General features: G+C 40.1%; 1 protein-coding gene across 3 annotated transcripts in view; it reads right to left on the bottom strand.

The window, feature by feature from the left end:
* The window catches only part of sema3ab (sema domain, immunoglobulin domain (Ig), short basic domain, secreted, (semaphorin) 3Ab), a 76619-nt gene that overhangs the window by 4578 nt on the left and 47524 nt on the right, over nt 1-24517 (bottom strand). For all 3 annotated transcript variants that reach the window (XM_074633185.1, XM_074633183.1, XM_074633182.1), the window contains 13 exons: nt 16191-16351; nt 15701-15763; nt 12403-12522; nt 10342-10432; nt 9488-9607; nt 7834-7976; nt 5390-5504; nt 5206-5275; nt 4950-5094; nt 4631-4850; nt 3437-3528; nt 3295-3336; nt 2541-2698 (listed from right to left, as the gene is read on the bottom strand). In XM_074633185.1, the coding sequence (XP_074489286.1) occupies nt 2541-2698; nt 3295-3336; nt 3437-3528; nt 4631-4850; nt 4950-5094; nt 5206-5275; nt 5390-5504; nt 7834-7976; nt 9488-9607; nt 10342-10432; nt 12403-12522; nt 15701-15763; nt 16191-16351 (1540 nt within the window). The remainder of the gene's footprint in view (nt 1-2540; nt 2699-3294; nt 3337-3436; nt 3529-4630; nt 4851-4949; nt 5095-5205; nt 5276-5389; nt 5505-7833; nt 7977-9487; nt 9608-10341; nt 10433-12402; nt 12523-15700; nt 15764-16190; nt 16352-24517) is intronic.

Genomic DNA, 24517 nt, shown 5'->3' with positions numbered 1-24517 from the left:
TGTGTACAGTTTGTGTGTGTAGGTGTGTGAATGTGGTTTCGATGTACAGCGATAGCGGAGGCCAACACAAATAAATAAACTAACAGCAGGCAAAGAGGAGCTTTAATTATAGGGTGTGTATGACGGAGGAATTCAAACTTCATTAATCATTTCAGCCTGACATCTCTCTGGGTCGCAGACGCAAAAGAGATGGAGTTTCAAGTAAAGTGTGCAACACAACCCGAAGGATAAGAAACTATGGAGACACCAAAGAAAACTGGTAACTTCTCCCCCTCTGGCTCCAACTGTTCTAGTCCAGCGTTGGTGTGTTGGTAATTGGAGGTAAGAGTTTTCTCTGGCTGTCTTCTGTTTGAACGTAGGACTCTGGAGTCCAACTAACAGCGAGAACAGGATGCTGTGCAGCTAGCATTCAAATCAATAAGCCCCATGGAGCTATGAGTGGGAGGCTGCACACACAAGTACACACACACATGAACACGAACAGATCGGTCCACTACTACAACCACCGAACCTCTAACACCTCCCTCACCCCTGGTTCACCCAGACAGCCTCCAGACATCACTGACATTGGGTCTCATTTACAGTAAACACATGAGGCAGGTTATATTTCTGGCTCTCTGGTAGAAACACGACCCCTCTACCTTTAGGGGGTTTTGGCAAATATACAAAGCCTGCACTATAAGTGTGCCCGAGCTCCAGCTTTGAAACGCGGTGTGACTGCATATGTCCTCAATCACCAAGTGAAAAGCCTTCTATATAAACTGGTTTTACCTCTGTAATGTATAGTCAATATGTTAAACAAAAGTAATTCTTAAACAAGCATGATTCAAACATGTGTTGCACATTTGAACATGTTTAAATCTAAAGCAGGTTGCTCTCGTGCAAAAACACACCTTTCTGTTGATGTTGTTCTTTTCTGTTTTAGTTCGAGAATTTAGTGATTTATCCAAAGCATGCATTAAGTTTAGGGCTGTCAATTGATTAAAATATTTTATTGTGATTAATCGCATGAATGTTCATACTTAATTGCGATTCTTTTATCTGTTCAAAATGTACCTTAAGGCTTCAGTAGGCAGAATTTCTTTGGCATCATTGGGAAAAAATTCCATAATAACCTTTCGGCATATTCTAATTCAAGTGTTCAAGAGAGAAAACTAGACTTCTGCACCTCCTCATGGCTCTGTTTTCAGGCTTTAGAAAATCGAGCCTGTGACGGGAGACTTTGGCCAATCACAGGTCATTTCATAGAGAGTGGTCCTATTGGCTGTGCTCTGGCTGGTGGGCGTTGCTTGGTATTTCCTTTACTGATCTCAACATGGCTGCTGGGTCACAAACTTTCTCATTTTACAGCTAAACAGTACACTACAAGATGTTTCTGAAAACATTTGAGGTGAGAAATAGGCATTACAGTAACAGAATATTGATTAATATTTGATCAGCGCTGCCTAGTTTGACCGTTTGATCGGAGTTCGCGAGTGATTGACAGCTGTTCAGAGACAGCAGGCTCCAGCTCGGCTCTGATTGGTTGTTTTCCTCCGGTCTGTGAAATCTTGCAGATCCCATTAGGAGCACCGGAGGACACAGAAGCACATGATTTTTTTCCAAATTACCTGTCTCATGCACTACTGTCAGGATATAGTGACCGTTTTTTTAATAATATTTTCTCCAATCTCGCCTACTGCTGCTTTAAAGGGAGATTTGTCAAGTATTTAATACTCTTATCAACATGGGAGTGGGAAAATATGCTTGCTTTATGCAAATGTATGTATATATTTATTATTGGAAATCAATTAACAACCCAAAACAATGACAAATATTGTCCAGAAACCCTCACAGGTACTGCATTTAGCATAAAAAAATATACTCAAATCATAACATGGCAAACTCAAGCCCAACAGGCAACAACAGCTGTCAGTGGGTCAGTGAGCTGACTTCACTATGACTTGCCCCAAACTGCATGTGATTATCATTAATGTGGGCGTAATAGTGGGCGTGTCTGTAAAGGGGAGTCTCATGGGTACCCATAGAACCCATTTTCATTCACATATCTTGAGGTCAGAGGTTAAGGGGACCCCTTTAACAATGGCCATGCCAGTTTTTCCTTGCCAAAATTTAGCCTAAATTTGGAACATTATTCAGCCTCCTACCCGATAAGCTAGTATGACACGATATGTTGTCATGGTTGGTACCAATGGATTCTGGAGGTTTTCTAGTTTCATATGATACCAGTATCTTCACTCTAGCTTTAAAACTGAGCCTGCTACAATCTCCGAAAGATCGAATAGCGGCTTGGCTAAATTGCAAGTTGTGTGACTATTGCGTTACAGAACTCTGACAACCCTAATTAAATTCAATGTGTATAACTAGCCAGATGTGTCAAAGTATCTGCTGTTGGTTGGAAGTATCATATTGCATTTGAGGCAGACTTCAAAAATACCTGCTCTATGTTTTGGAGCGCTGTGTACAAGGTGTCAGGCAGCTTGTAAAATACAATGGGAGGGTGGTGACATGACATGAATGTGGAAGTGTGTATTCAGTACCTCTTGGCCATGGGAAAGTATCTGGAGCACTCGGTGCCGTCCCATGCACAGTAAGGGTCCCTTGCCAGGCAGCACTCGGCACAAGCCTTCCCATAAACCTCACACCGATGCAAAGGCATCTGGGACACACCGATGTCTGAGCCCAGGTACAGTTGTTGCTGTGAGGGCGAAAGAGAGATTAAATATCAGATACTTTATGTCTTAGGAGCTTCAATTTAGGTTTTAAGTCTGGGTGGGCGGTGTGCTTTGAGTAGTATGCCTATGTCTGGATCAGTGTGTCAGTGAAGCAAAAATCAGGAATGCGGACAGACCGTTTTACTACAAGGAGCTCAGCACCCTCCTACCTGTCAATTAGCTGTCTCATTTTGTCCCTCCCTGCAATTTAAGTTGACGGGCTAACTGTTGCCAAAAAGCCAACAATTGAGATCTTTGTGCGATAAGTGTTTACACAAGCGCGCCTTTGTTTTGTATTTCATCCAAGCAGCAAGGCGTGCCACCGACGAGGAAAAGATCTCACTCTCTATGAGACAGGTTTTTCAGACAGGAAAAACAGTAGTCACTCTTTCATTATGTATCATATGTTTCTCCCCTAGTGCAATCCAGGAGGCTTATCTCCAGCAGTCACTGAACTCATTTACTGAGCTAATATTCTTTTTCAGAGTCATCTTGATATGAGCTCGATATCTCCTCTTCGCTATGGAGCTTTGTTCTGCTATAGATTAATTTTACATGCAATTAAAACGACAATCAATACCTGTTTTGTTGAAAGTTCCATCGCTGTGATGGCTGTCGGCTCCTGTAACAATTAAAAAATGACAACAGAATAAATTGATTAGACAACACTGGCTGGTTCTACAGTCATCCTTTAACCTTTAAGTGATGAGAGAATAACCCACTCTGAAGACGGTCATTTCTTCCAGTAGGACTTCCTCCAGGTCGTGCCAGGAGCCTCTGGGGATGGACACCACTTTCAGTATCGTCCCCATGTCTAGCACACAAAGGAAGCACACAAGTTAATATCCACTCTACAGTATATGCTTCTAAATCATTTTCAGTTTAAGAAAAGATAAACCTTTTTTGATAAAAATTAAGTGCTGCTGCTATAAAAAGAGCAAAAAAAAATTTTTTTTTGCAGCAACACAAAGACAGCAACAGTAGCAATAAATAGAGGGAGAATAAATAGATAGTAGTAATAGTAAAATAGATTAATAAATAGGTATACAAAAATTATATATTTTATATATACCTGTATAAAAAAAGAAGAGAAAAAATTAAAAATAGAAGACTATACAAGAGCATATGGAGACAGAAATTGCAGGGTAAAGTGACAGCAGTGTGATATAATATAATAGCAGCAGAGTCAGCAAGTCTAACAGCGTACACCAGACTGATGATATGATTAAGTAATGCTACCTTGAGTTTGTCTGCATTAACATACTGTAGATATTTAATATAAATAGAATATAGAATATGATGCAAACAAATCTGTGACATATTAACATAATATAGTATAATATGGTAAATGATGATATAGTATGGGATATGAGATATAGTATAAGGTGAGGTAGTAATATAACATAACATAATATATAGTACAGTAGAGCACAACCCATGGTTTGGCTTAAAGTGACTACGTAAGAACATTGACTTTTAGTTTCACAAGGGACACGAACAGCGGTCTCCTGGGGGAAAGTCCTGTGTTTGTTTGACCCATCCGTCCACTTCTCTTCCCGCACGTCTTTAGCGGACTTTATTGCTTGTTATACTCGTTATTATACCACATAACTTTCAATAATGTTATTATTCAACGCAACTTTCATTAATGGTCGCTCGATATACTATCTCACCTACTCTATGCGTCGCTCGTTGTACTACGTCACTCGCTGAAGCCTTCAGCGGACTATCATTACAGACATATTTGTGATATGTCAAAGACAAATGTAATCTGTGACCCTCCAAACGTAATTAAGAATGCAGTTTAGTTGTATGGGAACGTAATTCTTAAAAGACAGGGCTGTAAAGCAATAGAACAAAGGATAGAATGAAATATCAAATTTACAGTTTGTATGCAAATGTATATAAGTGTGTACCTGTGCCTATGAACATGACGTCATACTGGCCATCTTCTGCTTCTACTTTGTCCACCACTATCTGGGTGAACTGGTAGTCCACGTCTGTTTTGACAATGATTGGTCGATTGTTGATGGGGTAGACGGGGTTGAACATGGCCGGGTGGCTTCTGGCAAAGGTTACGACTTCATCAGGAAGGTCCTTGGTTGTGTCAAACCCTCCAAACGTCTTGCTCGGGCACTGTTGAGGAAAATAAGTTAATTGTTATAACAATAACATTGTAGGACATAAAGGAGAATTAACACACCGACGTCCCCATAAAGAGTGTACTGCACTCACTGTGCCGGGCCGCGGGTAAGGGACGCGTCCCTGGAAGGGCACCCACTGATAGTTGGGTCCATCTCTGTGAGCGTAAGGACCCAAGAACACTCTCCTGATGTCCGTCATGCTGTACATACACACAGCTGAACCTTTGAAGATGTTGCTAATGGGCAGAAAGAAAGAGTCAAGTAAGGAAGGGTCAGGTTCTTGTTGAAAACACGGGTCATTCAATCAGTGATTATGGCCCAAACTATCTCCATGTCAGTCACAGTACCTGGAAGTGGTGAATACTGCATAGATGATTGGGCTCTTAGGATCCTTTGTGCTCATGAGAAAAACATCCTCTGAAAACCAAAGAGAGGACACCGTATATTACAGACATGTTCTCCACTGAAAAGATTTATCTTCAGGTAATAATGTGCGAAACTCGTTTTTAAGCTGCGGGAACAACCACTCACGTAGTTCATCAAAGTGTGTGTCTATTCCATTACTGCCGGGCACGGAGCAAATAAGTCGAGCCTTCAGGAAGGTGGTCCACTTATTCACCAGACTCCTGTGACCTCCCAGGTCATTCTGTTGGAGGGATCACATGTAGAAGATCAGCAGGGAAACTAATTTATATGAAACTTAAAGAAACATTGAGACAATTTCTGTTTTATTTTCCACAGTTACTTTCCCCCCCCCTTTTAGCATATACCAATATATCATAGTTTTTGTATTTATATGCAGCTTTATGTCTGTAAAATGGAAAAAAAATCATTGGCTATAATGTTGATGATGGAGGACTTCGCATTGCCTAATTTCATACTGCTGAGCTGAGAGTATACGGCTCATTACCCTCTGGTTGAATGAGGTGTGGCGCTCCCTTGCTGGCTGGATACAGAGCATGAGAACAGCCTACCCTATGCAACCCATGCTGTCATTTTCTCCTCTTACTGTACGCCTTTCAGAGCATACTATGGACACAATTTTGTCATTCATATTACAAAACAGATATGGGAAAAATATGAGAAAGACCTTCAAAGTTTGAGATGAAAGAGAAAGAGGAGGGCTGACTGTGGCATCTCTTAATAACTTGGGCTCCGGGAAATCATCACCCACCACTGAAGTGACTGGTCAAATCACAAATAGTCCAGCAGTTCCAGTTCGAAACACTTTATTGCAGAGTTTGGCTTGATATGGTGGCTTGATATGGGTGTGAGTGTGTTTGTGGTTTAGTTCAATTGATACACACAACTGTCAAATAAAAGCAGCAACACCTGTTTTGGCCCAACCACTCTTACTCTAAGAGGGGGGGTGGAATAGTCCACGTGATGCTGGCCTTTGTAACTCTATGATACAAGTTTCTATGATAAATGATTGCATTTGTTGGTCATCTGACGATGGATTTACAAAAGAAACTTCTGAAACTGAAGGAACTGTCTTTAATAGTCTTCAGTATTGAAGTACTCGAAACCGGTCTCAAGACCACTTTTTGAAGATCTCGTCTTGGAATCGACCGCATTTTTACTCGGCCTTGTCTCGGCTTCAGACAAAGAGGATTTTATTTCAAGACCGGTAAAGAACACAACTGCGCGAATAAACTAAAAAGTTAGATGTATATTGTTAGAAGAGGTGAATGAAGAGGAACCTTCATTTGTTCTCTGTGGGTGTTTTTATGGGAATGTGGATGTTTCAGATCAATTTGAGGAGTGCCTCAGTGGTTCGTATGTTCCACATTGTATCGTTAAGTGTGTCGTGCGGTGTGGGACTCGCACTAGTCTGGTCTTGGTCTTGACTTGGTCTCAACCCCTCAAAGTCTTGGTCTCGTCTCGGTCTCGATACACTCTGGTCTTGGTCATAACTTGGTCTTGGTTTACGTGGACTTGACTACAACTCTGCTTCACATTGACTGATTCTAAATAGATTTGATAGCTCGTATAAATCATACTCCGGTTTATTTAAAACAGATTAAGCAAACTACATGAAACATAAGCTTTTCATTGATTGTAACAGTGATTTCTCTTAATTACTTAACAGGCCAACCAAACATCCATTTCAAAATGCATTTCCAATGATGAATAATGTTTTTTATAGATGTTGTGAAGAAAGAAGATTGTCTCTAACGTACTGTATGTTCCACTTCACACCCTGATAATATGTGTCTGTGTGCCTCACAGTATAGTGTTTGTTTTCCACAGCATAGCACACGAACACAGAGGCACAAAGTGCTGGCTCATAAAAACGTAGCCCATTTGGTGTTGATTTACGACAGTAAATTAGAATGTGTCCAAATATGCATAGGCCCAAATTAATACCACATCTTGCATAATGGATGGCTTGTCTTTGGTTGAGCATAGCAGATTCCTGGCATACTGGGTAATCAGAGATTATGACAGAGGCACGATATGCAGCTAAATAGGAGGCTGAGGCTGGACATTACTCGCTGATCTGCAGTCAGCCAGGCGGATTCCTGCTTAATGAATAAGAATGGGATTTGGAACGTGAAAGCTGATACGAGGCCAGTGATTTAACATAACCATCCCCTGGAGCTAGAGGGTGTAGCAGAGCCAATCAGTGCCAAAGCCTGGCATTAGGATAACAGTGGTGCCATTGACAGCGTCTTTGCCTCTCAGGTTCTGGTGACATTTAACATTTCTCTCAGGTTTCTGTCTTCGGGGGCTGATTGTACCCTCACACAACAAAGCCCACTCTTCTCCAGGCTAAAAATAATCACAGATAACAGCCCCTGAAACCTGCCATTATGAAAGCCACTCAGACACCCGTCAAGTGTTTTTCCAGATACAGAAGCCATTTCACATAATGTCGGTGTGTGTGTCTCTCCTTTTTGTGTGCGTCTGTTCCTTTGTGCGTGTTTGAATGGACATGTGGCGTGTGTGTTAATGTGTGTGTGTGCGCGTACTTTGCAGAGCTGTCCGATGCGAGCATGTGTGGCCTTCCCAGCGTGCTCTCCGTCCATGGCGTTCTCTTTGAAGAGCAGGTAGATTTTGTCGTCTTCTGGGTTGTCGCTCTCTGGAATCAGATGAACGCCCACAAACCTGGGATCTGCAACACACAGCGACACACACACATTTGAGATAAAGGAAATCACTTTAAGTATCAATTAAAGGATTACGTTGTATCTCAAGGTCTTTGGTTATTTAGCACTTTTCAAAAAATCGTTACAAAGTGCTTCACAATGAAAGCATTTAGCATTAAACATCAGACAGGCAAGATTGTAAACACAAGAGCAATGATGACAGCAAATGATCGTTATGCCTTCATTTTAAGAGAGGTACTCGAAGGCTTCACTGTTTAGAGCCTGATAAGTAATAACTTAAGTTTTATATTGAATACTAAACTCCACCGGCAGCCAGTGGAGAGAAGCCAACACTTGAGCAATATGCTCATCGTGCTTTGTCTTTGTTAGAAAACAGGCTGCAATAATTTGAGCCATGCAGAAAGCTCCTCGGCTGAAGCAGGAGTTTAATGAATTGCAAAAACATAGCTGTGAAGACACAAAAGCGTGGATTCATTTCTCAGTCGTTTCAAAATACAGAATACAGTGTTTGTTGATATGATCAGAAAAACAAACAAATAAATCCCAGAGACTGCTGCAGGGTCGTTTTTCTCCTGAAGGACGTCTGTTTTATATTTAAATAGAGAAAGTATCAGTATAATGTCTCTCGTAGTCCATAGAGTCCAGGCGTTCCTTTAGGTTAGTTTGCTGAGATCATCGTGTTTGACAGACAAGTGACAGCGGAGTGTCATACGCATAAAAGTGGAAAGCTATATAAAAACGACTTATTTAAAGGCCTAGTAGTATATAGACAGAAAACAAAGTAGGCAATCCATGGATCGGAGCAGGGGCATCAGACTTAACATCACCAACTGTCAATGAACATTTTCAGGATAATAAATTTCATAAATAGGACATAAACTAGTTACTTGTAGAGCTTCAATGATTAATCGATTAGTTGTCAACTATTAAATTAATCGCCAGCTATTTTGATAATCAATTAATCGGTTTGAGTCACTTTCTAAGAAAAAAAAAGTCAAAATTCTCTGATTCCAGCTACTTAAATGTGAATATTTTCTGGTTTCTTTACTCCTCTATGACAGTAAACTGAAAATCTTTGAGTTGTGGACAAAACAAGACATTTGAGGACGTCATCTTGGACACTGGGAAACATTTTTCACCATTCTCTGACATTTTATAGACCAAACAACTAATCGATTAATCAAGAAAATTATCAACAGATTAGTCAACAATGAAAATAATCGTTATTTGCAGCCCTACAGCTGAGTGTCATTCCCATAAAAGTGGATGGCTATATTAAAACGACAAATTTAAAGGTCTGCCGGTAGTTTATAGATAGAAAAACCAATAGTCAGAGTAGTAGCATCAGACTTAACATCACCAACCGCCATTGAAAATCTCCAGGATAATACATTTGATAGATACAGTAGGACATAAACCAACTAAGAGTTGCTTGCAAAATCAAGGACCCAAAAAGTATTGCATATTTGAAACTATTCATGAATACAATCAAAGTGATTTTCCTCTTCTCTCTCACCGTTTAGCCACCGGGAGTCATGTTGCTCCGTCCTGATTGGGTGATGCCTTCCGAGAGTGCGAAAGATAGCAAAGTCCCGCCCCATGAAGTCAGCTGATGTCCCAGCATACAGTTCTCCATCTGAGAGTGAGAGGAAATACAGCGTGTTAGTCTCCCCGGTGATGCAGGTGTGAAAGTCTGAGGAATTGTTCGGGGGCTTAGCAGTACAGGTAGACATGGCGTCCTGTGAGAACACCAGACAGTGATGGACGTGATGAACATCAGGAGTGTGAAATTGACATTAACACAGTAGGCAGGGCTGAGACGGGAAGGGCGACACATGAGGAGGGGCAGGACAGAGGTGTAAGACAGGGGGAGTACATAATAATGCTGGTGAGAGGGGAGAGAGAAAGGGGAGAGGAGATGAGGGGTGATGGGCTGGAAAATGGCCATCTGCTAGGTTAAACGGTGTGATATAACACAATGTGACTGGCAATAATTGGGGGGTAGAAAGGAAAGACATGCTCACATAGTCTTGCTTTATTTGCCAAAAAATGGGGTTTCAGTGAAAAGAAAACTCAATAAAGCCTCATCTGCCATGCACGCCCAGCACTTAAAGGAGGCATATTGAGATTGAAATAGAGTTTGCAGCGCTGCCAATGATGGGTTCCCAGTGTGTAAATACAAACTACAGAGCAGATCCCCTCGTAATGAATGACAGGAATGCCCCGTTCGGCTATTTATTTACTTTACACCCTCTATATCTTCTGAAATGAAAGAGTGAGGCAGAGGGTGTTTTCAGGACTCCCACGATTTTATATGACCTTGCTCTAACACACAGAAGAACAGCGCAGCGTATCCGGTCTTAAACTCACCAATTAGCATGGAGGCAGTGAGCAACTTGGGATCGTAGGGACTCTTCCCACGGCCATTTTCTACGAGAGGGTCCAGTCTGAAAACGCTGTCCTGGATGTGAAAAAAGTTACAGGAGTTGTGGTGAACGATCAAATACAGGGGTTCACATTCATTTCAGGCATTAAGAAGGCAAATTACACAAAAACAGTAGCCTCAGTATGAGTGGAATTCTCTCTGCTGTGACATCCAGGTTGGGAAAACACTAGTATTTTATGAAAATGAGCATTAGGGCTGCAAATAAGGATTATTTTCACTAGTGATTATTTTCTTGATTAATTGATTACTTGTTTGAGCTATAAAATGTCAGAAAATTGTAAAAAATGTCGATCAGTGTTTCCCAAAAATTCCCAAATGACGTCTTCAAATGTCTTGTTTTGACAACAACTCAAAGATATTCAGTTTACTGTCATAGAGGAGTAAAGAAACCAGAAAATATTCACATTTAAGAAGCTGGAATCAGAGAATTTTGACAATTTTTTTCTTGAAAAAATACTCGTTGCAGCTCAAATGAATATTATTACGACCTACACAATTGTTTATAAAATTTTAGTCCAAACAGTTGCCTTACATTTTACAGCAAATCAGAGAAAAATGCAAAAGTGCAGATATTCTGGTTTTAAATTTGTACCATAATATGCATGTTTTTGCTTGAAACAGTTTGTTTATGAAGCAGATAAATATGAGGAAATGTGTGAGACTGGTGCCGTTTAAAATCAGGTCCCCACCATCATATACTCCAACAGGAACGGATAGAGAATGAAAACAATAACTCTCTATGGCTTGGTGACCTCGACACTCATCAGATGAATTACATGTACATTTCTAGGTTATGATCTATGTACAGTAGATGGCTTTCCTCAGAGATATTTCCTGCCTCTAATTATCTGTAACTGGCCATCTAATGAATAGGAAACGCACATTAAATAAGTCTGACTCAGTGACATTTGGAGGAGAAGAGAGCAATTTTCTTCGCTCATACTGAAATGAGCACACACATACACACACATATATACAGCGGTTCCATATTAGAGTGATGAATTGGAAATCCTGCAGACTATGAAACCCTGTGTGTAATTTTCCACCTCATTTTGCTGAATGAAACCATTTTTATGTACTTAGCAAATCATCAGAGAATGCACTCACACTCGACTACACATGGTCCTGCAAAACTTTAAATACTTAAAGTGATAGTTTGAGTGTTTTGAAGTAGGGTTGTAGTGTTTGCAAAGTGCTGCTGTGAACGGGGCCGGCAGCAAAACGTATTTAAGCCACCTGAAAGAATCAATATCAGTTTAAGTGTACGCTATATTTAGAATATTTTCACCGCTTTACCTTGCCGTGAGTCAGCCCTTTCCGACAGGAAACTGAAGCCGTTGTATCCATTTATGCTCCCGCCGAAGCCAATAGACTCCATTGGAAAAACCTGTAATTTTACTTGGCAGAACACAGGAGTTGCTGGTCTACTGCTGCCTCAACCGGTTAGTTTGTTTGTGCTATTGTGTGACTTGAGTGAATCCAAATTAACCAAAGTAACACAATAACACAAACAAACTAACAGATTGAGGCAGCATTAGACCAGCAACTCCTGTGTTCTGCAAGGTATAATTACAGTTTTTTTGGATGGAGTCTGGTTGCTTTGGCGAGATCGTAGATAACGGTTTCAGTTCCCGGTCAGAAACATAGACTGTGTAGCTGTCTCACGGCAAGGGAAACCGCAAAAACATTCTAAATATATCATACACTTAAACTGATATCGATTTTTTTAGGTGGGCCTTTCTTTAATGTGGCTAAAATACGTTTTGCCGTCGGCTCCGTCCACAGCAGTACATTGCTTTGGTTCTGTGCGGTAACTCCTGTCTGCTTCTCCAAACTGGGGGCGTGCCAACCGTCATCTACTGTAGGTAATACACTGACTATGGATAAGTATCTCATACAACCCTACTTCAAAAAACTTTAGTATGATATGAAAACATGCATCATTGTGTTTGACAGCAAGTAAAGAAAATGTAATATGTCTGTACCTCTGGTTTCTTGCCCACCTCCAGGTAGGAACACACAGGGTGGAAGGCTCCGGTCCCGCACACGTAGAGATGGGTCTGGTTGAACGGCTGCAGCACCTTGATGAAGTTTGAGCACTCCCTCTGATGGACAGAGAACAGATTAAGCAGGATGAATATTCAATCTTTGACAGAAAACATTTCTAAAGTCACAATTCTTTGTCAAGTCTTTGGTGCCACGGTTGTCCGAAAGCTTGTTGTGACAGCAATTGACATTTGTGTCAGTGAAAAAGTGGTGAAACAGCTGGATAAATAAACAGGTCAGACCTCAGTAAGAGCACAGGTCACAGAGGAAAAGCCGATACTTAAATAGAGAAATCTCTAATGATAACAGAGAGCAAAGCCTACTGTAATCTACTGTAATTCCTCAGAGAACGGCCGATACAAACTGTGCTGAGTAATAATTCTGAAAACAATATTGTGACCGAACTAAGCTTTATTATCCACGACTCAGTACCACACACACATAGGAGCTACAGTCTTTCTATCTGAACTCTGTGACATCCTTCACTGCTGGCTTCAGAGATTGTATGCACATGAGCTATGTCATTTGGAATAATTGTGAAATCCTTACATGAGGGAATTAGATGGCAGAATAACAAAAGAGTCAACCATAATAATCCTACATCAAAGCCGGCCGACGATGGCTTACTGTCATTCTGTCAGTAGAGAACGCAGAAGTGATGTTCTTGATTCCGCTCTTTTGTCTTTGTTTTATTATTTATTGTAAGAACATTATCACAACAGGCATCTGTATTTGTTGAGTGAATCGCTCTGTTGCCATGTGGCATATTTCCTCGTGCTCTGGCAGCCACGTGCCTGAGCAGACCTGACCTCAAATAAAACTGAATGTGTCATCACATATTCAAAAAGAAAAAAAAAAAGCCACAAATTATGCATGCCTAAGTTCATCTGGCTTTACTAGGTCATCAGCAGACAGCCGCCTCTATTTATGTAAGCTTTTGTTGTCATTTAAGAAGCTGTCTTTGCTTGGATTTATACGGCCTGCGTGGGTTATCGGAGTAATTGACATTATTGTTACAAGCAGTAACACACTACTGTGCATGATCTCTTTGCGCTGTGATACCTGTCTGAATATTTTGCGTGATGATGCAGATGAGATGATTCAGACCATACAGGTGTGTCCAACATGTCTTACCTTACATTAGTGGGTTTGTAATAAATAATAAAATCCTTACAGTATCATCAATAGTTGCAGATATCTCAGGCCGCCCCCTCTTAGTTGATTAGTCGACTAATCGGTCGTTTTGGTCTTAGTTGACTAAGATTTATTTAGTTAATTAGTTATTTTTTATGATGTTTTTTTCATACTGAGTGACTTATTTCCGAGAAACTTATGAGCACATCTCTGGTAAACACAAGATTTAAAGTGGTGCTTTTGTATTATTCTTTGGGAAGAAACTCAAACTTTTACAGATCTGTTGATTAAATCAACTAATTGATTAGTCGACACACTTAGTCTACTAAGAATTTCTTTGGTCAAGGACAGCCCTACTAAGAAATCAATCAACAAATGTTGGCTTGTTTAAAAAATGTCTAGTATTTGATTTGATTTTAGATTCTGTCGCAGATGAGAAGAAGTGAGCGCAAAGATATGGAACTAAATGTGCAGCAGGAAGCACAAAATATGAACCTAAACAGAAAATATTTGAGGGCTGCAAACTAACAATTATTTTCATTGTCATTTAATCTGTTCATTATTTTCTTGATTCATCAATTAGTTGTTTGGTCTATAAAATGTCAGAAAATGGTGAAAAATGTCGACCAGTGTTTCCTAAAGTCCAAGATGACGTCCTCAAATGTCTTGTTTTGTCCACAAATCAAAGATATTCAGTTTACTGTCATAGAGGAGTAAAGAAACCAGAAAATATTCACATTTGAGAAGCTGGAATCAGAGAATTTTGACTTTTTTTCCTTTTAAAAATACTCAAACCGATTAATCGATTATCAAAATTATTAATTATTATTAATTAAATTGTTGACAACTAATTGATTAATCATTGCAGCTCTAAAATATTTTTCTCTTATACTGCTTGGTAAAGAATTTGTTTAGGGTTTTTCATGTTTGGCATTGACTTTGTGCATATTTGTCAGGCTATGCAATAGCTGCAGCTTTTCTTTTTTCTCTGGAGGTCACACCTTTCACACTCATCTATCTCTTTCTGCTTTATCTCTGTAAGTGTTTGCTTACAGTACATCAGGGGACATCAGCAGACTCACTCTCCATCTCCCTTTCATTCTCACTCTCCTTCGACTCTATAACAGAAAGACCACCCCTCGGGGCGCCTTATTCATCCACGCCACAATGTTTACAGAAAACACACAAAGGACTTCACGGCGCTTCAAATCAGCCACACAGAAGGGCAGGAGAGCTTGGCCAATGCCCAGGCAGCCTACTGAGGCACAAACAGCCATGATTTTTTACATTCTCGCCTATCGCCTTAGGCTCCAAAATGAAAATAGCATTCATAACACAGCTTGAAGGGAGCAGAGACAACTCTCAGTGTGTTTACATAGAGTTCCACCACACCACACAAGATGCTCTAAAAGCGGGCTCGGCCACAAACAGCGGAGATGTGATGCTTGGCTTGTCATGCGAGGGTTGAATGAGGTAAGGAGTCTGAAAAAGCCCTCGATCTTAATGCCACAATAAAATGTCTTTTTGGTTTCAGATCCTCGAAGCTCATCGAATTTAATAAAATATTCTTAGCCTAAACAAACAAATACACTACAGCTTTGGGAATCCCAGATGATTAAGTGTGCGTTTTTTGTTCTCAAATATATCGCTGTAGGGCGCATGATGAGAATAATGCTCTTTATTATAGGGAAAGGTTTAACTTTATTACTTAAACTGTCTGAATTTGAAGCCTAAACCTCTAATAGGTCCAGTAGGTCTGGCAGAAAGCACAGCAATTTCCCAGGCCTCGCTCTATTAAATGGAGATCCCTGAGGCTTGATGTGAAGTGATTAAGGTCAAATGATGATGCTACAGTAGGCTGTGTGTTGTCCATGTGACAGATTGGAATAAACAAGCTGAAAGATAAAGAACAATATCATATTGTGTATGACTAAAATGTCATATATATAAATGGAGTCCCAGTGCAACTACAAGGGAGGTTTACTTTGAGACCTGCAGAGTTGCACTTCCTTCAGAGAACAAAAGACATTTTCAAAACATCTGTGGGAGCGGAGGGACAAAACGCTGACACCCACTTGCAAGACGGATGGTTTTAGCTCTTACCGAGAGATCTTTTCCTGCCCACTTGCATTCATCTCTTCTGGTGGGAGAAGCGGGCCAAGGGATCTGCAACACAAACACAGTTCCTGTGCATGTTAGAGAAGAGTGACCCCCCTCTCCTCGAATCAATTTAACAGAGCGAGTCGATACAGCCACTGCTTGTGCGCACGCATGTGTATATACGAGGGTTGAAGGGGTCACAATGCGATTTGTTATCCACTTTGTTTCAGTTTACTCCATTATTCATCCAGGTGTGCAGAGAGCAGCTAACATGCCTGGCACAGCGTGTGATCGTGTGCGACAGCCCCGGTCTGAAAGATTCATGAGGCTCTTTTCTGTAGAAACGGAAAAGAAAAAGTCCCGAGACACCTGAGCCCCCCGACTGGCACTCTGGATGGAGATGCACACTCAAGGCAAACAAAAACTCAAAGTCATGATGAATGGAGAAATGGGTGAATGGCCAACCAGACAGAAAATCAAACCCTGGTGTTACCTGTGCGTAGTCTCTGCTGATGTTGAGGAGGTTAAAGGAGAAGATGTGGTCCTTGGCTCCCACCACCAGTCTTCCCTTCTCCTCGTCCAACAGGAAGGTGTGGTACGCCGAGCTGTTGGCCAGGCCTTCAAACGTCACAAGGTTGTTAGACTCCAGCATGTCTGCAGAGAAAAATGTGTGATGATCAGCATAATATGATAATCACTTTGTGAAAATCTCCGTCACTGTGGGCAGCAGGCGAGACGAAGAGAATCCATCGGGTCAATATTTATTTCAATTATTTTATTAGATTTCCACGGGTGTCTGAAAAGACACAGCCTTGGTTTTTAGAAAGCTTTCAACATTTCCAACCACTCAGAGTTTCTGTGACCACAAGTTCACCTCTCCATTCACTAGTCTGCCTGCTCAGCTGTAATGTTCCACATGCACTGACAGTTCGCTGCTCTACGCTGTGAAAGTACACTGAATAAATAACAAAATGCTACATTAGGTTATTTTGGATATATCCCTAATCTTCTTTTTAACAAAGCGTCCTTTTTTATGTGTTTTTATGTTTGTGTAAATGTTCTCAGGACTAGAAATCGCACAGCTTGGCCAAGCAAGGCAACTGACAGATCGTGGAGAACCACTGCCAAGCCAAATTGGACTGGGCAGGTAATGCCAGCAGCACTGGGAGCCAATGACCAAACTGTCTGCATGGTGAAGTGACCTTGACCAGATCGGCCAAGCAGAACTTGGTACACTCACAGTGGAAAACTGGGAGGAATATGTAATGGCATATAACTCTGCTAATATTTCATAGTCCAAACGGCAGGATTTACTCGAAACCACATCGGCTATCCGGACACGTTACTATGGGCTACAGCTCACGTTTTGCAGTGTAATGCAACGGTCTGCCAAGTCTGGCAACGAAGCGACATTTGCTTTCACAGCGGAAAGCCCAACTTGTCACAAACAGACATTGAGGATCTCATTACCGTAACGACCTCTAAAAGGTGGCATCATGACTACGGCATTTTAACACCTTTTGTGTAACATGTGCACACACACACACACACACACACACACACACACACACACACACACACACACACACACACACACACACACACACACACACATTCATGCTCTGTCCTTCTCACATTTTGTTCTCACCCGCAAAGTCTAACCACACTACAACGCTCTCCCATTGACCACCCACACAAAAGGGTGCAGAGTTATGGAGCAGAGGAGAACTGGTTCCGTTGGTGCTCTCTTTCTCTTTTTCGGGGAGTAAATAACAAAAACGTTCATGAATGTTTTAGCATGGAGAATGAATGCCCCCTCTCTGAAGTGTGTCAGAACCCGAGAGAGTGAGAAGACACAAGCTGGCGCAATAGCTGGTCTAAGAGAAAAGAACATTAGAGAAGAGGGCGGGGGGCATCACACTGCTTTTACTCATTCATAAAGTCTCTCAGAGCTGCAACGATTACTCGCTTAATAAATTTGTTGTCAACTATTAAATTAATAAGCAACTATTTTGAAAATGTATTAATCAGTTTGAGTAATTTCTTAAGAAAAAGAAAAGAAAGAGTCAAATTTCTCACACAAATCTCAAAGTTTCCAGCTTCTTAAATGTGAATATTTTCTGGTTTCTAAACTGAATATCTTTGAGTTGAGAACAAAACAAGACATTTGAGGACGTCATCTTGGGCTTTGGGAAACACTGATCAACATTTTCACCATTTTCTGACATTTCATGGACCAAACAACTAATCTATTAATCAAGAAATTAATGAATAGATTAATTGACATGAAAAAAATCATTCAAGATATGTGAATGAAAATGGGTTCTCTGGGTACCCACAAGTCTCCCCTTTACAGAATTGCAAACTTTATGATAATCACAGGCATTTTGGGGTCAAGTCATAGTCAAGTCAGCACACTGACACACTGACAGCTGTTGTTGCCTGTTGGCCTTGAGTTTGCCATGTTATGATTTATGATAAATGCAGTACCTGTGAGGGTTTCTGGATAATATTTGTCATTGTTTTGTGTTGTTAATTGATTTCCAATAATAAATATTTACATACATTTGCATAAACCGATCATATTCGTCCACAACCATGTTGATAAGAGTATTAAATACTTGACAAATCTCCCTTTAAGGTACATTTTGAACAGATAAAAAATTTTATATTTTGAACGATTGACAGCCCCTAATATTTAGTTTTACAGTAGTTTGTTTTTGTAATATGGCCACCTATAATGTCTCAAGAATGCAGCTATGTATACATACAAAATATTTCTGTTTTAGTTTACTATAATAACTCTGTTTACCATTCATCTATTATAAAAGCAGCATGGGTGAATAGTACAAAATAATGCTTATTATGGAAATACTTATTTCATGCATAACGGAATAATTATTATTGTTTGAAAATCAAATCAATATTTTGTATTATAATGTAGACGTCATTTTAAAATTAAGGGGCCTTGGAGATTTGAGTTAACGTGTATGCTTTTTATGGGGCCAGTATGTTTGTAACAATAGCCATTAACCAAGCTGGAATTGAGAAAGGAAACATGTTAAAAGTGGAGGAAACAGCTGTGGGAGACAAAGGAAAAAATAAAGAACCTCTTGGCTTTAGTTACGAACGTCCTCGTCCTCATATAACATTTTGGCTCTGGAACTTAAACACAAACCTTTTTTTCACGGACATAAATGCACGTATATGTGCACACACACTCACACGCACACTGGCATACACACAGGATGGTAATATACAATGGGTCGACTTTGGGTCTTTATTGTCATTGTTTTGGTGATTCAGTTGGTTTCCTGTGTCTCAGCGCTGATGGGGAAGGATTTAGCGTCATAAGCATAAATTCACGGCGCTGTGTGAGTCAGCCAGAGAAGTTGACGTCTAAACCCGACTTAATTCCAGGAGGATTCAAAATCACTCTTGAAGTCATAAAAAGCAGATCGAGTCTGTAGCCACTAAGACACATAATGAGACTCTTTCCAAACCCAAAAGCTGGTTAAGGCATACGGTAGCAATGCAAGCCAGAGCAGTTTTATCCATGAAGACATTACACAATTTAAATTATGATTCAATAAATGCTTCCAGACATTTACAGTATCAACTTGTATCTGTATTTATGTGTCTGTAAATTTACAGTACATTACTCTAGTTGTATTTTATTGGGGGAATTTTCTTGGAACATTAGTATTTAACTGTTCTAAAGGGATTATTGGGTTGCATGTAACACAGCCACTGTTTTAAGAAAGGAAAGAAGCTCAAGGTCATAAAACAAGTTGCAGTGAAAGTATTGCTTAACCCAGCCCAAAGCGGTGTGTCCCAGATTTATGCTCCTGCTGTAACCTTGGTGATCGATCATCAGCGGATTCACTGTAAGGCCTTCACTGACAGCACAATAACACCCGCCTGCTACCTCTGACCCTCTTTCACCTGCATCATGGCGCGTTTGTGTGTGGGAGAGAACGACGAAGACATCCTCCACATACAACAGTTTTACTTTTGCTCGGGAATACTTATGGCTTCGCATATTGTAGTAAATTCCCTCTTAATACCCGACATCCAGCAAGGTGATTATACAAACACATTGATGAGTCATTTGGAAAAGCAAAAAGGAAAGATCCCTTTTGATCCTTAATATAAACTTCCAACAACACAAAGAGTGTCTCTGTGTAATTTGTATATAATCTGTTTATATAAAGGAAATCAGTAATTTCCCACAGAATGATCCACTTGTTTTATCAACAGCAAGGTGTCAAGGATCTGCAGGGAAACTGCACAGACGTGATGACTGCACTTCACTTCTCCTCAAACCACATCCCTGAGTGAGAGAATGGAGAACAGCATCACCACATCCACCCACCACACACACACACACACACACACACACACACACACACACACACACTTCTCTGGTTTGTGAAAATTGTCTATGGGAGTAGTGTCCATGGCAACAGACCATTCAACAGAGACTACTGCTAAGTTATTAAAAGCTATTCATCCAAAGACAGATACTCTATGGGTATTGTGTGTGGATCTGTGTGTGTGTGTGTTTATGGAACATGCTCTGATGTGTGTGTTATTGGAAAGAAACAGGATGTTTCCGAGCCACGCCAGAGGCAGCAGCCTATACATGTCTGAACTGGTGTGCCCTCTGGTTAAATATACAATGGGTTGACACCCTGTGCGCGGATAAAGCAACGCTTGTTTTTCTTCCGTTTATCCTGCAACTTCAAACCAAATATTTTTTTTCTGCAGAGCGGTTTTGATACACTGGCAGCGATGTGGTCAAAATATTCTATCCCGATATACTGTAGGTCATTTCATGTAAGAGATAATGTGCAGCGAGCCGGTCATTATTGTGAAATAAACCCTGACAGGTCTTGCATCGCCCTGAAGGGGTTTATTTCACAACAATGACCCGCTAGCTGTACATTATCCCGCTTATTACTTAATTAATAAATCAAAAATTTGACACAAAAATGGTCCACCAGAGTCTAAATTCAGAACTGCGTCCATAGCAACGGTCTGTTTTACATAGCAACGGTCTGTTACAAAGAAATAACAGACCGTAGAACGCTGTGATTGACCTATCAGAATCGAGTATTCAACAAAGTTGTGTAATAAATCTAGATAACAATATATATCACGATATTGCATGTTTTCTGGTAATTCAATAAATAAATAGTCTATACGTATGAAATAACCACATGGTTAACCCTATTTTTGTATACTCCTGTGTGAATTAAATACTTGACATATGAAAAGTGTGGAGTATTTTCTCATTTTAAGAACTTCGGTGCAAAATGAAGATAAAAGTTTAAATAAAAGAAGAAGATAAAAGAAAAAAACAAGTAAATACAGGCCTAGCCTATAATGTGATAGACACGATATATAAAAATTAGGGCTGTCAAACAATTAAAATATTTAACCGCGATTAATTGCACATCTTTCATCTGTTCAAAATGTACCTTAAAGGGAGATTTGTCAAGTATTTAATACTCTTATCACCATGGAAGTGGGCAAATATGCTTACTTTATGCAAACATATGTATATATTTCTTACTGGAAATCAATTAACAACACAAAATAATGTCAAATATTGTCCAGAAACCCTCACAGGTACTGCATTAAGCATTAAAAATATGCTCAAATCATAACATGGCAAACTGCAGTCCAACAGGCAACAACAGCTGTCAGTGTGTCAGTGTGCTGACTTGACTATGACTTGCCCCAAACTGCAATGTGATTATCATAAAGTGGGCATGTCTGTAAAGGGGAGACTCGTGGGTACCCATAGAACCCATTTTCATTCACATATCTTGAGGTCAGAGGTCAAGGGACCCCTTTGAAAATGGCCATGCCAGTTTTTCCTCGCCAAAATTGAGCGCAAGTTTGGAGCATTTATTAACCTCCTTGACGACAAGCTAGTATGACATGGTTGGTACCAATGGATTCATTAGGTTTCCTAGTTTCCTACGATACCAGCTACAACCTCAGAAAGACCGATCGTGTTAATGCGTTAAAGAAATTAGTGGTGTTAAAACAAATTTGCTTTAACGCATTATTATCGTGTTATCTTTGACATCCCTAATAAAAATAAATACGATAGACATTTTAATATCGTTTTCATGATATATATATACCGTCATATTGCCCTACAAGCTCTGTGACAAAGCTTTTACAGTGATACGTCTGTAATGTTGTGCTACATGAAACATGCATGACTGGATTAAAAGACATACAGACAAACAAACAGACAGAAAGACAGAGCCATAAAGACAGGTGGATAGGCTAATGTGTGGCCGGTAACAGGTGGCAGCTGCTGCCCTGCCATGTTTTACGAATTTTCTCTTTTACCCCCTAACTGTTAGGTCGGTCAAGAATCCTGCAGTTTGTTGCCTACTTTCTCTTTTACGTTCTTTTTCCTCCCCCCATTTATTTTCACTAAAAAATATTTTACTGTCCTAACAATTCACCCTTTCTTTCTATTTCACTCCACAACCTCTCTCTCTCACCACTACTATATTCTGTAACAACGAATTTGTGAGTGAAGGACAAATGGAAAGTGAGAGAGAAAGAGAGAGTGAGAGAGAAAGGGAAAAAGAGAGATAAGGGGGCAGATGGAATGGATGCAAAGAATCAACAGTCCCATGTGAGACCGATAAAAATAAACTCTTTTACCCTACATTCCCTCCGTCTTCCTCTCTCTTTCTCGACTGGAGGGCACGGAGAGTGTTATCTAAAGTGCTTCCTAAGAAAAGGCAGAAACACGTCTTAACAATAACCCACGTGTGGCCGTGCTGTACAGTATGATGTTTGTCCCCCGGTTCAGCAGCTTCACTGACGTTCATCGTTCACATGGCTGAGTGTGTGATTGCACACTGACAAAACACAACGTATCACCGCGGCAGCTTTAAGCGTATGCAGTCACTGATTCATCCACGCCTGAGGGGAAACACCACTAAGCTTCATAAGTCAAGTAATTTGTTCAGCGTCAAGCAGAAATGCAGGCTAACACCTCCTCAAGCTCAACTCTCACATATGGCAGGCTTGGTTTGAGGTTTAAGGTGATTGCTTTAGTTATGAATGAAAGAGTATACAAAAGATAGTTTTGTATTTTTTAGGCAATAACATTTTTGAGTTACAAATCTAAGGCTTTGCAATAATTCAATATTGCCATTACGGGTGGGAATCACCAGAGACCCCACGATACAATATTATCACGGTACTCAAGTCACGATTCAATCTTGATTGTAATATTAAATATATTACGATAGGCTGAATATTGCGATAAGATATATTGCGATTTATTACCTTTTTTGAAATGCAAATTATGCAGTTTGTCAACATCTATTTTATCTAATAAGATACAGTTTCCACTTCACTGTTCATTTCAGTATTTTCATTCACATATCTTGAGGTCAGAGGTCAAGGGACCCCTTTGAAAATGGCCATGGCAGTTTTTCTTGCCAAAATTTAGCGTAAATTTGGAGCGTTATATTGCCTCCAGATTTGGTTGGTACCAATTGATTCCTTTGGTTTTCTAGTTTCAGATAGATACTATAATCTTCATCTCTAGCTTGAAGACAGAGCCCGCTACAACATCTGAACACAGAATAGTGGATATAATAAAAGATCGATATTTGACGTCCATGTATCGATACAATATTGCCACACAAAATATCGCAATAGTTTTTTCCCCCTCCCCTAATTGCCATGTATCGTTATATAGTATTGATATGATCATACTTTGTTATTGTTTTACAAAATCTTGTAGACAAAACTAATAATTTGATGCTAACTGTAGTTAAAACCTGACAAAAGTAGTTGCTGAAGTTGTTGTTCAACACAGTTTTGTCTGATGTGATGTATCATAGTGGTAAATTCACTGCATTTTAGTTTGATCATATTAAATGAGATTATTTTATACATTTCCATATTGTAAATTGTATTGATATTGGAAGATGTTCTTACTGATATTGAGATATTGATTTCAACCACATTGCCCAGCCCTACATGACACTACGCCTGTTTGTTACTCAACAGCCACGGGCACTGGAGTTTATGACGTATTTTAACAAAGTGAATTCATTCTTCTTACTTTGCAGCTGGTACAGATGATGACTAAGTCAAGTGACTACAAAGATTCCTCTTAGAGCCCCTGGAGAAACTAATCAAACAAAAACTGAACACTGCAAAACAAATCCTGATCAACAGTTGGAGGGGAACAGACTATTCAGAACCTGAGAAAGCCTCCAAACATGCAGCTCTCTGAGCGTGTAGGATACCTTCCCATGGCCATTCAGAGTTTATACTGTACACACCCCGAGAAACCCAACTCCGCTGCGAAGATTCTTAACGTGCTTATGGATTAAAGGTCTTTAAGAGAAACTCTCCATTCTCCAACTCCGATTAAAAGTCAATTCGCACAACAACAAAAACAAGAATAAAACAAAAACAGCTGAATGTGTGACCACTAGAGGAAGAATTTTGTGAAACCAAGGAGTTACTACTGTAGTTTTAATTTTCTTGGCTCTTTTCCTCCTTGGTATTCAAGGGTAAGAATTGTGCTGTTGTGAATGCATTTGCCTGCAAGTGTATGTGTGTGTGTGTTGTTGGCTCTGATCGGGAAAGGGGTGGACAGGTCGAAGAGAGGGAGAAGGGAAGAGAAGGAGTACTTTTGGCTGCACATACACATCCTATAAAACTAAAGTACCCCCTCTTCTGTTCCCTGGACAGCAAACAACATGTGCTCTACTTCTTCTGGTGGTCCATAAACTTGCAAAACCATATGGATCCCCGTTA

This window comes from Sebastes fasciatus, chromosome 4, assembly GCF_043250625.1.
Source record: "Sebastes fasciatus isolate fSebFas1 chromosome 4, fSebFas1.pri, whole genome shotgun sequence".
NCBI lineage: Eukaryota > Metazoa > Chordata > Actinopteri > Perciformes > Sebastidae > Sebastes > Sebastes fasciatus.
The sequence above is the reverse complement of the archived record's forward strand: the minus strand, read 5'-3'. Positions and strand labels throughout refer to the sequence as shown.